This window comes from Syngnathus typhle, linkage group LG20, assembly GCF_033458585.1.
Source record: "Syngnathus typhle isolate RoL2023-S1 ecotype Sweden linkage group LG20, RoL_Styp_1.0, whole genome shotgun sequence".
Classification (NCBI taxonomy): domain Eukaryota; kingdom Metazoa; phylum Chordata; class Actinopteri; order Syngnathiformes; family Syngnathidae; genus Syngnathus; species Syngnathus typhle.
The window spans coordinates 563,196-574,934 of record NC_083757.1 but is presented as its reverse complement, the minus strand read 5'-3'; the positions used below and the strand labels follow the sequence as shown (position 1 = coordinate 574,934).

At 45.8% G+C, this 11,739-nt stretch overlaps 1 protein-coding gene across 2 annotated transcripts; it reads right to left on the bottom strand.

The window, feature by feature from the left end:
* Window positions 1-7,200: 7,200 nt before the first annotated feature.
* Window positions 7,201-11,671, bottom strand: stx12 (syntaxin 12). Of its 2 annotated transcripts, none has more exons than XM_061266978.1 (10): window positions 11,555-11,671; window positions 10,893-11,029; window positions 10,233-10,302; window positions 9,848-9,947; window positions 9,519-9,656; window positions 9,348-9,391; window positions 9,169-9,274; window positions 8,997-9,069; window positions 8,717-8,799; window positions 7,201-7,986 (listed from the first exon to the last, which is right to left on the bottom strand). In XM_061266978.1, exons 2-10 carry the CDS (start codon window positions 10,990-10,992, stop codon window positions 7,894-7,896), a joined length of 807 nt encoding a protein of 268 aa, XP_061122962.1. In that variant the 5' UTR covers window positions 10,993-11,029; window positions 11,555-11,671; the 3' UTR covers window positions 7,201-7,893. The 2 variants fall into 2 exon arrangements, with proteins under 2 accessions (XP_061122962.1, XP_061122961.1); XM_061266977.1 differs by having other exon boundaries at window positions 11,551-11,645.
* Window positions 11,672-11,739: the final 68 nt, after the last annotated feature.

Here is an 11,739-nt window from a genome sequence, read left to right as displayed (position 1 = left end):
GCTTGCTTGGGCTGCTGGACAAGCTGATTACATTGAGCAATTTTTCTCGCCCGGGTCCTTTGATTCCAGTTTTACGAGCATCTGTCCAAACCGGAATGGATACGATTAACGTCAAGCAATATTCTCTTATGATCCAGAAGTCGAATCCAAAAAAAGTGATTGAGTTTTCAAACACAAAATCTACTTTCTAAAACTCCAAGACCTATCATTTCATAACTATACATAAGAGGGTGTGTACACTTGTACAACCACGTTGTCTCACTTGCCTATGATGACTTTACTGCACAAAAATAGTTTTGTTTTTAAATTGAGATAACAAGTTTTGCAACGATTTATCCTGGTCTTGTTTTTCTTACTCGATTTGGGGCAATTCAACAGGGGTGTGTCGACTTTTGCTGTCTAGTGTCATTCTTGAGATTTTGTATGTTGGGGAAGAATTGAATTCAGAGCCTTTGAAATGAAAACGACTACGGTCCAGTGTGAAGACCGTCATCAACAAGTAGGGAAAATGTGGCACACAAGTGTAAGGAAAGTTTTGGCAAGTACGGATTGTCGACTTTGGGTGACAGCAAGTTCTTGTGCGCTTCTGGCGCGGGAACCCAGTGGTCAGACGGAAGCGTTTTCTTCTCAAGAAAAACATTCAGGTTGGACACTTTTTGGCAAAAACATACGGTGGGTAGGTGAAGCATGGCTTGAGTTCATAAGATCAAAGATGAGCGCACTGGCCATCATTTCGAAAACATCAGTGAGGTGACATCATCATGCTTTCTTAATTCTTTTTCCCCCCCCCAGCTGGAAATGGGACTCGATCGAGTTGGCTGGAACACATTTGTAAGATCAATGAATTTTGGCAACTAAATCGAAATTGCTACGATGGATTTGTAATGTATTTTCTTTGAATGATACGTGAAATATGGGGATGCCTTATTGTCTGCTTTGAATCCAAATGGCGCGTAGAAATAGAGGCCAGAAGTATGGATGTTTGGAAGAGCCAGGCCGAAACATCACATCGTGTTCTGATGTCCATGACTGTGAAGAAAATCAAAAGAGCGACAAAGCAGCCAGTGTTTGGATTGACTTGTATTTCCGCCAACCCCACCCACAAGTACGCCTCCCATTTTGCCACCTCGTTCGTCATGGATCCGGCCGGCTCGGTTTGCCGACAACTTTGAACGTCCTCTCCAAATACTTCCGTCAATATTATTCAATTGAGCTGTACAAAAGGAGGAAAGGGGGAAAAGGTGAGCTTGAAAGCTTCAGGATTCAGGTTGTGCTGAGTTGATGCTCTCTCCCAGACATGAGTTCAACTCCTCCTCCTTATCCTGATGCTTCTTGTCATTTGAAAGTCCGCTTGAAGTGCTTGCCCTCTTCACCTTCAACCACGTGAACACATAGCAGCAGCAGCAGCAGCAGCAGCAGCAGCAGCAGCAGCAGCAGCATCCTTTTGCAGACTTTGTTTTGCTACAGATGCGACACAATTCATTCGCCAGCCGGCTCCGTTCCATCCCATTCTCCCCGTGCAAAGTCTGGCCAAGTCCAAAAAGGAAGAAACCTCCTCCCACGCGCTTTGCGCTCGACTTGCGCTGGGAATGAAAATAGGGCTGGCTGATGTTTCTGTCAAGTGGCCCATTCCCATTCACAGAAGTCGTTGACTTTGACTTTTCAATGAAGCTTACATTCATGTTTTGGGAAGGGCACACAAACATGCAGAATAGGAACCAGGAGCCAAACGCGAAGCACGAGGCACGAAGCACGAAGCACGAAGCACTCGACTTTCCGCTCTGTATTTGAAAGGATTACGCTGCTTGAAGATTCTTAGGGTTCGACATTTACGCACATTTATTTCCCTTTAATATTTAGCCAGCGGGAGAGCGGGAGGTGGCAAAAACGCCTTGTCTTTAATGAGGTGAGGTGGATGGCTAAAAATAGCGGGCGGCCTGGATGGAAGGAAGGAAGGAAGGAAGGAAGGAAGCACAGTGGTAGCTAGCCTAGCTCCTCCTCTCTTCACTCAGGATGTTGTTTAGGTCTGCTGCATTCCTTACACGCTTAGCCAGCCTGCAAATTTGTCTCTTCCCGTTCTCACCCTTTTCTTTCTTTCTTTTTTTTCTTTCTTTCTTTCCTTTTCAGAACACTGTGTACCAACTTGTTTGTATACAGTCTACCTGCTTCAGTCTCGGATTGGAATTCCTGAGTCCTGCAATCATTGCTTTGAAAAAAGTCCTGCAAGAATCCAGCAACAGCGCCTCAACTAAATGCTGCTTCACCATTTTTGGACCTAAATCAGTCATGGACTTGAACACCAATCGGAAAAAAAGAATAGGCTGTAGATGGCCAGCCGATGGGGACGGATTTTGGAAACATCTCATCCAAAGGACGAATGCCGCATGCATGTTATTGTCATGACAACAAAAGTCGAATGTGCTTCATGTTTGACTACGTCCACCCGCTCCAATGGCAACAATGTCTTGAGCTAGAAAGTGGCAAGGTTTCATACGTCAAAGCAAAGATGAAGTCACTTTCCGAAGCGAAAGCAAGCGTTTCTACGTCGAAGCCGAGCGAGCAAGCGAGACTTTCTTGACTGCCCTGACACCTCGTTAACGGCTTAAGTCAACATGTGAAGCTGCCCCGCCCGCGCGTCTTTTGAAGGAAACCACCTTCCGGTTCATTGGAGCTCATTCTAAATTCCATATACAGTCCACTCGCTGGCAATCGAAACATTTCGATATATGCTGCTTTCTACGGTGGATGGGGTGATCACGCTTGCCCGTTGCTGCCGGCACAATTCACACTTCATCAGATGATTCAGAGTAGTCCATTTGCAGTCTGCGCAAGTACACAAATATTTGACAACACACACACACACACAGGGCTCCCGAGGGGAACGATGAAGCGCATTTCTGTTCAAACCTTTTTGTTGACCTTTCGCACGGATGAGGGACGTTCACATAACTTGACTTTCGGGAAGGTTTGACCACACCAGATTGGGATTCGCGTTTGTGAGCTTACACTGTGTGAGTCAATTCCTGGAAGGATGGAGGAAAAGAGCCGGCCAGCCGGCCAGGGCTGACAGGAACAGCCAGCACTGGCACTGCTGCGCTTTTATCGCCAATGGTCAATAGCGGTTGCACATTTGAGCTGGCAAAGGTCACTTTCTCAATTGCCATTAAAAGAGGCTTGGATTCATTGCGTGAATAAGGCCGACAGGGCTCGTTTGAACCTCAATGGCAATTGTAAATGCAAGGCCAACGTGAGAGGTGGAAGAAAAAGAGCGGTGAGAAATGGAGCACGCTTGAAGGAATGTTCCCTTCCTTCAGCAGCCGCCGTACTTCTCGCTCATGGCAGGAAGTGCCAGTCAAACCGCAGGAATGCAAAGCACTAAAGCAGACATGCTTTTCCACAAGAGAGCAAAAGCAAGGGGGACGGACGGACGGACGGACGGACGCGTGTCTGAATGAGAAAAGAGGGAGCCAAGCGCTCGCTCGCTCGCTCGCTCAGGCAGTGGCGCGAGGAATAGAGAAGGTGCCTGTGTTGTTTCTTGCAGCCGAGCAGCGGCTGCAAACACACACATAGTTACAAACATGAGGAAGAGCTAGGAAAGGTTGGATTGGAAAAAAAATACAAATCTCTTGTGTGTGTGAAGCCTTTAAGCACTACTAATCAGCACACGCTGTACTGCATGCATATCTAATCCATGTTTTTGAAGGGGATACTTTTCAAGGCTGACTCTCATGCCCTACAAACTGCTTGTCGTTTTTCTGGGCTCCTCACCTTACATCAATGTTAACTGGGCACCACAGAAAGGGGGTCTGCCAGACCATGGGGAGGAGAAATGCCGGGACATGAAGTCTGCTTGGACCGAACACGGAAAGTAGCACGCTGCCGGACGGAGACGGATCCGTCGCAGCGGGAGAACCGGGCCGAGCCCGGCCCGGCCGAGCCCGCCCGGGTGTCGCTGCGAGGCGTCGAGAACAAGAGAGGGGGATTTTTCTCAAGTCATCCCAGATTGAGGGATTGGGGTGGCATTTCACATCACCTTCCCTTTTTGCCCAGCCAGCCCTTGAAGGCTTTCCAGCTTCAACATTTGCCTCATCTGGAAGTCATTAAAGAGAGGGAAAGGTGGATGAGGTGGCCAGAGCAATTTTCAAAGACTCGCTGCGACCCACCCAAAGTGTGTAACGCCCGAGCTGGCTGGCTGGCGGGCTGGCTGGCTGGCCGGCGGGCCGCAATCCCCCTGTGACAGGGCCTGTTACCTTCCCTGTTCAGGATCATTCATATATTGGTATATATGGCTCAGCTGCGTGTAGAGCTCCTTAGCCCACTTCTATACATTTGTTTATCCCGAGCGGGGGGAAAAAGTCTGTCTGGAAACAGAAGTCGGGCTCAGGTACAGCTGGGAGTCAAACGGACGTGCGTTCTTGCACGCTATGATCCATTTCAAATGTTTCCAATTTATCTTTCCCCTCCCTCCCGCCCTTTTTCCCATTTGTAAATAAAGTTGGGCTGATTTATTTTTAGAATTCCATCGCGTCCTTGACTTTTGAAAGACAGCCATTTGAAAAACATTTGATCCTAATGAGGAGTTGGCTCAAATCTTCCACTGAGATGTGCTGGGAATATTTGTTAGTCAGCGTGATCAAAATAATCCGTCCGCTCAGGGGAGTGAAAAGCAAGCGTGCTTTTACAGGTGCGTCGACAACTGCTTACAATAAAAGATTGAAGGCAGCCATATCTGTCGGCTTCCTTCCTTTGTTCTGCTCTTTCTTCAGATCCTTGACACTTTTGCACTAGCTCCATTTACAAGAATGTAACACTCGACGGTTGAAGCAAAGGGCAGCATTCAGTTTAACGCCACACACTAAACAAAAAATTCTAACTTTTAGACTCAATAAATCCATGCTTATATATTTGACGTCTTGAGAAATGGCGTGCATACATGAGACTGGGGCTATTCTTCAGGTTTCCTCCAAATTCAGCAGCGTTGTGAGGAGCCCTTTCACATCAATATAGCTACGCCCTTTCTATACTGGGCACTGCTATGAAGTGGACTTTTCATTTGTGCAAATAACTTTTTACTATCATAAGGATACATTTGAATCCTTCATACATTCTATTATGCTGAGCAGCTGCAGCTGCAGCAGCAGCAGCAGCAGCAGCAGCAGGAGCAGGCTTTCTTACATCACAACAAGGTTAGGTCTGTTTCTCTATTCTTGGCATCCAAATGGAGTTTTTTCTTATTCTGAGTCGTTTGCGGTTACAGAGTCTTTTTTTTTGTGACAAACTTGATGCTGCTGGCAATGTAACTAATTGTGGTGTCTGCTGCTGCTGCTGCTGCTGCTGCTGCTGCTGCTGCTGCTGCTGCTGCTGTGAAGCAAAACATTTGCGTGACATCAAATGCGTCAAGGCATGGCTCGCTGGCGCTGCCAGTTCAAGTCAGGCGGGGTTTCAACCACCGCAGCCGTTCGCTCGTTCGCTCGCCTTGCACAGGAGGGGACGCAATTTTGTGCGTCACTACGACATGCTATTGGGGTGGGAATGATGCAGATAGAAATGTCACGCTCCTGTGAGACTTGAATTCATCACCGACATTTTCACCATTTTTTCCTGTGCCCAAAGTCAAGTGCGGAGCCAAAGCAAGCCCTATCCAATGGCTGTGCGGACCAGTGAATCAAGAACGCATGCACGCATGCATGCATCATCAAAGCATGACTGACATCTGCTAGCCATTGCTCCTGTTAATTACGGCAGGGTGAACCTTATGGAAAATGTGACGCAAGCCGTTGAAATGTAAACAGAGAACACCCATTCCTTCCTTGGCAAACGTGTTATGGCTTCTTATCAGTCTTCCAGCTTCTACTTGCCATGCTTTTCCCACAGCGCCATGACATCACTACACACAGACAATGGGTGAAGGAAGGAAGGAAGGAAGGAAGGAAGAAATCCATAATGGCCACAAAGATCCCAATGAATACATTCAAACATTTGGCTCCACTTGTGCGAGACAGAAGAGCCGCACAATGATTTTCCAGAGAAGTGCAAGTGCATGATGAAAACATCCACGGAAAGAGACTTTATGACGGGAGGGAATAAAACCATATGCATTTCTGCCATGAATATGGACAAGGCCATGGTACTTGGGTGAGGCCTTCCAAATGGAAGCTCTGTGCTTTGAAGCTCTCTGGAACTTTTCAGCTGGCATTGAGCTGCTCAGCTGGGATTGATTCTCCCTCCATCCCTCCCTCCGAGTGGACAAGAGGAGAAAGTATGTCGGAGCGAGAGCTGCCACTCTCAAGCATCAAAAGTCAACGAGAGGCCGCACAGTCACAAACGCAGACATGGAAGTCGGAAAAAAGAAAAGAAAACAATCTTGCTTGTTCCTTCTCACGCACCTTTGTGCCGTTGAATGAGATAGAGCGAGTTTCATGACACACTCGTACAATAAAGCACACGCTATATAGAACTTGCTGTTAGGGAACGTAACTTTACTGTGCAGCAGTAACAATAAGGGCCTGCAGAATGGCTCCAAAGGTATTTATTTGGAGAGCTTTTATGATTGTACGTCATCATTTGAAATGAAAGTCTTGTTTCAAGTCAGCTTTGATTTGCATTTATTAGCTTGGGTATTTGGGCCCTTTTCTGTGCCTGCTCTTCTGTATTTGGGCAATTTTCTCTTTTTTTTTTTTCTTTTCTGGCATGCAAACTAATTACTGGAGCTGTCAAAGTGCACATTTGGATGGGATACTTGGGGAACCTTGAAAATGAACCCAGTCAATGAACTAACTCCCTCTCTCCCTCCCTCCTCACTTACAGACCCCATAATGGCAAGACATCAGCGCCCCCTTGAGTTCATAGGGCCCAGAATAGCCAAACTCTGGGGAACAATTTGCAAGTAGAAATGAAAATGAGTTCGATTTTTATGCTGACTCCAAAATTGCAGTCGTTTCTTTTTAAGCACATCATGTTTTTGTTTTTTTTCTCCCACAGCTTTCCCCTCCATATAAGCAAAATTCCTCCACTGATTATCCGTATTAAGACTCGCTGATTACGATTGGACTCATCTGCAGTGACTTGGCCACTTGTATGCGCAAGTTACAATTGAGATGCGGTGGGATTGAAATCGACTGAAAAGAATCGACCGTGTTGATTCCACTCCTATTTAATGAGCAAGCGTCTCAGAATGAACACGTATGAGCAAATCAAAAGTACTGCAATCAAGACATTTATTCCATATACTGACACGAGTCGTATAAATCAATTCTGTTGCTTCTTGGGACAGGCGTTGCGTTTTCGCAATCTACCGTACATGATAATAGGCTAGAATGCAGTACAGCGTAATATTTACAAATAGGAATTGACTGTGTATACAACAGTTTTACGACAATCGCTGCTTGGAGTCGTCCTGCTTGTGTGTGTGTGCCAGCCAGCGAGCCAGCCAGCTCTCTGTAGTCTTTCTAACTGACTTGAATTGTGCAATATACACACTTTTTGATGAGAAGGTGCCACAAGAAGAGATGACGACAATCATACACACGGAAAAAAAAAGAAATCACAATATGATATATTCTTTCCTAGTTTGGTCTACTAATTGCAATAATGAAACACTTGAAATTGCGAGTGTTAGTGCAAGAAAATCAATCAATCAATCAATCCCCTCAACCACCTCAGTTGGTCTTTAGATGCAGTTCAAATGTGTGTATTATCCTCCCTCCCTCCCAAAATAAAACAAAAGAAACCCGTCCGTGGTGGGTGGAGCTTGGCATGTTTGCAGCTCTGCACTAATCTATGGCGGCAATCCTGTGAGCTCTCCTAGCAGGTACTTTCAGGTGAGAGGAGGGCAGCGTGTAATATATATAATACAGAAAGAACAAAGCTGGAGTTAACATGGTGCGTGTGACGTCACTTTGATACAAGCCAGATGATGATGCCCAGAATGACCAGTGCGATGGAGCAGACTAACGCCAGGATGCACATCTTCTTCCGGGACTTTTGCTGGCAAAAGTGAAGGTGTTAGCAAGGAATACAAGACAACTAGTCCAATGAAGAGTACAGTTTGCTCACAAAAGGGAGTATTTGTTGAGAAATTGCCCAACACTTTCAGAACCGTAACAATAAGCAATTTGTGGCAAAGAACTATCGAAGAATGTGGACAACCAAATCAATGTTCTACTTAAAGTCAATCCAAAATGCTGTTTCATCTAAATTTGTTAAACTTCAGTCTACCGCATATTTCTTCCCAAAAAAAAAAAAATTCCAAACATGGCATTGACTCACCTGAGGAAGGCGCCATTTTGTGCTCTCCACTCTTGATTATTCGCATGATTCTGTTTTTGTTGCACTCTGAACTTCCAAATGGCAAATTTGAGCAACGCGCTGAATTTCCCACCGGCCGAGTTGAAGCAGCCAGCGCGTGCGCCGAGCGCATTTTTCAACGCATTTGTGACGGATTTTTCAATGACAGCGGAACGGAAATGGCCAACATGGCACCCCCCTGAGGTTGATAAATGTATTATTTCTTGATAGATTGTTCATGAAATCAATCCTTTGTATCAATTCAAAGGCCAAATATTTACACTGTTACACAAGCTGTAGCTATTATGGCGGCAATGTGTCATTTTTCTTCCAGTGTTGTCCCATGGAAAGATGCAAGCAAATATTTGATATGGTCCTCAATCCAGGATCAAATACACTCTAGCCAGAACATCAAGACTTGAGAACTTACTTGGTAGTAGGAAGCTCTCTGCAGTTGCTCTGCTCCTCGCTCGACATGAACTTCGGCATTCTCCACGTTTGCCTCGATGCTATCTGCAAAAGAAAACATGCACAATGTTCAGTGGAGGTGTGCCATAGGGACCAAACAAAAAACCTGAATTATTTTGCCAAATTGTTCAGCCGTAATTCCTTACGTTCACAGAAATGCGCTTTTTTTTTTTTCCTATTCTTTATTGTGTGCTCAAATGATTGATGTGGTATTTTGACTGAGAACAACTGCTTCTTCTCACCAATCATCTCTCCTTGGTCATGGATCATCACTGCGAGGTCCTTAAAAATCTGGTTGACGTCCAGGATGTCCGACTGTAACAGACAAGAAGAAGAAAGAAATGTCATCTATGTGGTGGCGAGAGGGAAAGCTACGTTTGATTGGGCGATGAACATCAAGAGAAAGACACGGACCTCCAGCTGTCGGATGTTGGTTTCTCTCTCCTTAATAAGTTCCAGGTCCTCCTCAGTGATGGCCGCTTCCTCCGTCTGAGTGGTCATTTGACCCCAGTCGTCCTGACTGTTGTCGGAGGCAAAACGTGTCGCACACCATCTCGACAATCTCTCTCAATATGAATACGCCATCCACTTACTTATCAAAAGAGACGAGCTTTTCATCTCGCAAACTGTCGTCCGCCTGAAAGAGAAGGAAAACAAATGGTGCCAATTTGGATGACAATGTTTGAAATTCAAACGGTGATATGCTTCGGCATATTTTCAGACCATCATTTGAAGCACCACGGCTAGTAAAGATTCCTACGTACCGATAGACGAGATCCGGCTCTCGCTCGAGCTACCGACTCCTTCTCCTTTTCGGCCGCGCGCCGCTGGACCGCTTGAAAGTTGTTGAGAGCTGCGGAGAACTCGTTCATCAGCCGTTCCCGCTGAATCTTCTGCTGCCTCTGGACACGGCGGAGCGAAGGGAGGAAGAAAAGACGCCGCGGTTACGATAGGAAATTCGGACAAGATTGGACTGTCAGTGATGAGCATTGCGCTCTGTATGAACACAATCATGACTGATCATTGTTAGCGTTAAGTCCGGAATTAATTGTAAAGGGCTCCAAGATGAGCTAGCTTGCTCTCTGCGACTAACTTGCTCCGAGGGTGAGGCTGGCAAAGGAACAGAGCCCAACTCCTTCAGGTGCTTGTTGGTTTCTTTTGCAAGCTGGTTGGTGTAGTGTTGGATCTGCTGACTGTGGAAAGAGAAAAAGCTCAAAAGAAATACGGCGCCACAAGCTTCTATCGCGAAATCATGTTTTGAAGAATGATACGATTGAATTCATCTTGTGCTGAAAACCCTTGAGGTCCTTCTATGGAATTTGAGTTGGAGGGGGGGGGGGGGGGGGTATTATTAAAAGACAAAGTGCCTCAGTGTGTTACGTGTAGCTCACGTGACATGACAAGTCTGAACGATTGGGAAAATAATCTAATTGCAAGATACAGTACTGTCTATATGTATGTGTGTGTTTTGTACATACAGGCGATCCTGAAGTTCACTGTTGTCCTGCCTGGTTCCCAACTGGCTCACCATGTTCTTGATCTGAGCGGCTGTCAGAGAGAGGAAAGAGATCAATTGAATAGGAATCTGGGGACCAAAGTGCTTTCAACACTTTCCAAAGAGATCGATTGAATGTGAATCTGGAGACCAAAGTGCTTTCAACACTTTCCAGGTCAAGCTCGAGGAAAGAGATCAATTAAGCTCAGTCTGTCGAAAGGTGTCACTCACTTCATTTCAGGCAGGATTTGGGACTAATGATCACATTGACATGTATCGAAACAGGGAGTGTATTTGGAACTTTCATCGAGCAGCTCTGAGACGACGACACACTCAGAAGACAGCGCCGTCCGTCTGGCTTCTGTGAGTTCTGTCCCTCTCAAAGTAGCGAGCAAATTCATCTGAGAGAGACGATTTAGCGGGACGCCAGTGCGCAAGTGGCTTAAGAAGCATGTGACGGCCACATCGCATGGCCTACTTTCTGTTCGTTGGGAGAAAACAAAGGCCCTCCTGTCTTTATCGGAACTCTCGACATGAACTCGGCAGCCATGTCTGAAAATTTCAATGATCATGCAGGCGGTCCCCATCCTGACATACCATACGTTGCCACTTTCAGCAAGAGTGGCCTATTTGCAGCACTTACTGTTTTGCGTGATCTTCTGTATATTGGAGGTACATGTCTGGATGAGGCTGGTGAAATCCCGAGGGACCGGGCGATAACTGTCTCCTTGACCGTACGACATGTTGTCTCTCCAAGAACCGTTTGGCTTGAAATGTTGGCTGTACACAAAATGAAACATGTTTAGAACTACTCTAGATATTTCTGTTCGCTCGTGGCTGTTGATGGTTAGAAGCTAAATGAGCAAACCGAGCGATAGCCGTATGGTTGCTTTTCACAAAGCACAAACAGTAAGACAGTAATTGGGATTGTAGAACTTAATTGGCCTTGGGATGAGGTCAGCAAACATTGATGAACTAGCGCTAGTTGACCAGTTAGCCAGCTAACGCCTCACTAAATGACCGAGACAAATATCGAAACACGCCCACGACATTTGTCCAGCCACGCTGAGAACTAGTAGTGTGATTAATCAGATATCACAAGTGATCGATCGGATCGACACTGCTGTGGATTAAGGCAAAGTTGCGTAGCCCTGCTCAGCTGTTAGCATTGGAGCTACGTGAAGCTAAAATTCACAAAATCATTCATTTGACATTAGATATCATCTCCAAACCTGTTATACGCCATATCGCTTTAGAAACGATGTTAATACACGTTGAGTCATATATATTACGGATAATACTTGCTTATTCGGCTGTGCGAGAACACATAGGCGTAATGTTTTCCTCTTGGCGTCCAAAAAAAGGTTGCTCTTCCTGGTCGCCGGTCACATGACAGCATACGTCACATGCTTGGGCGACTTGCCACCCAAAATATTGCGTAATCCGTCAAATTTGACCTCTCCAACTTCTGACGAATTTTCATTCAACCT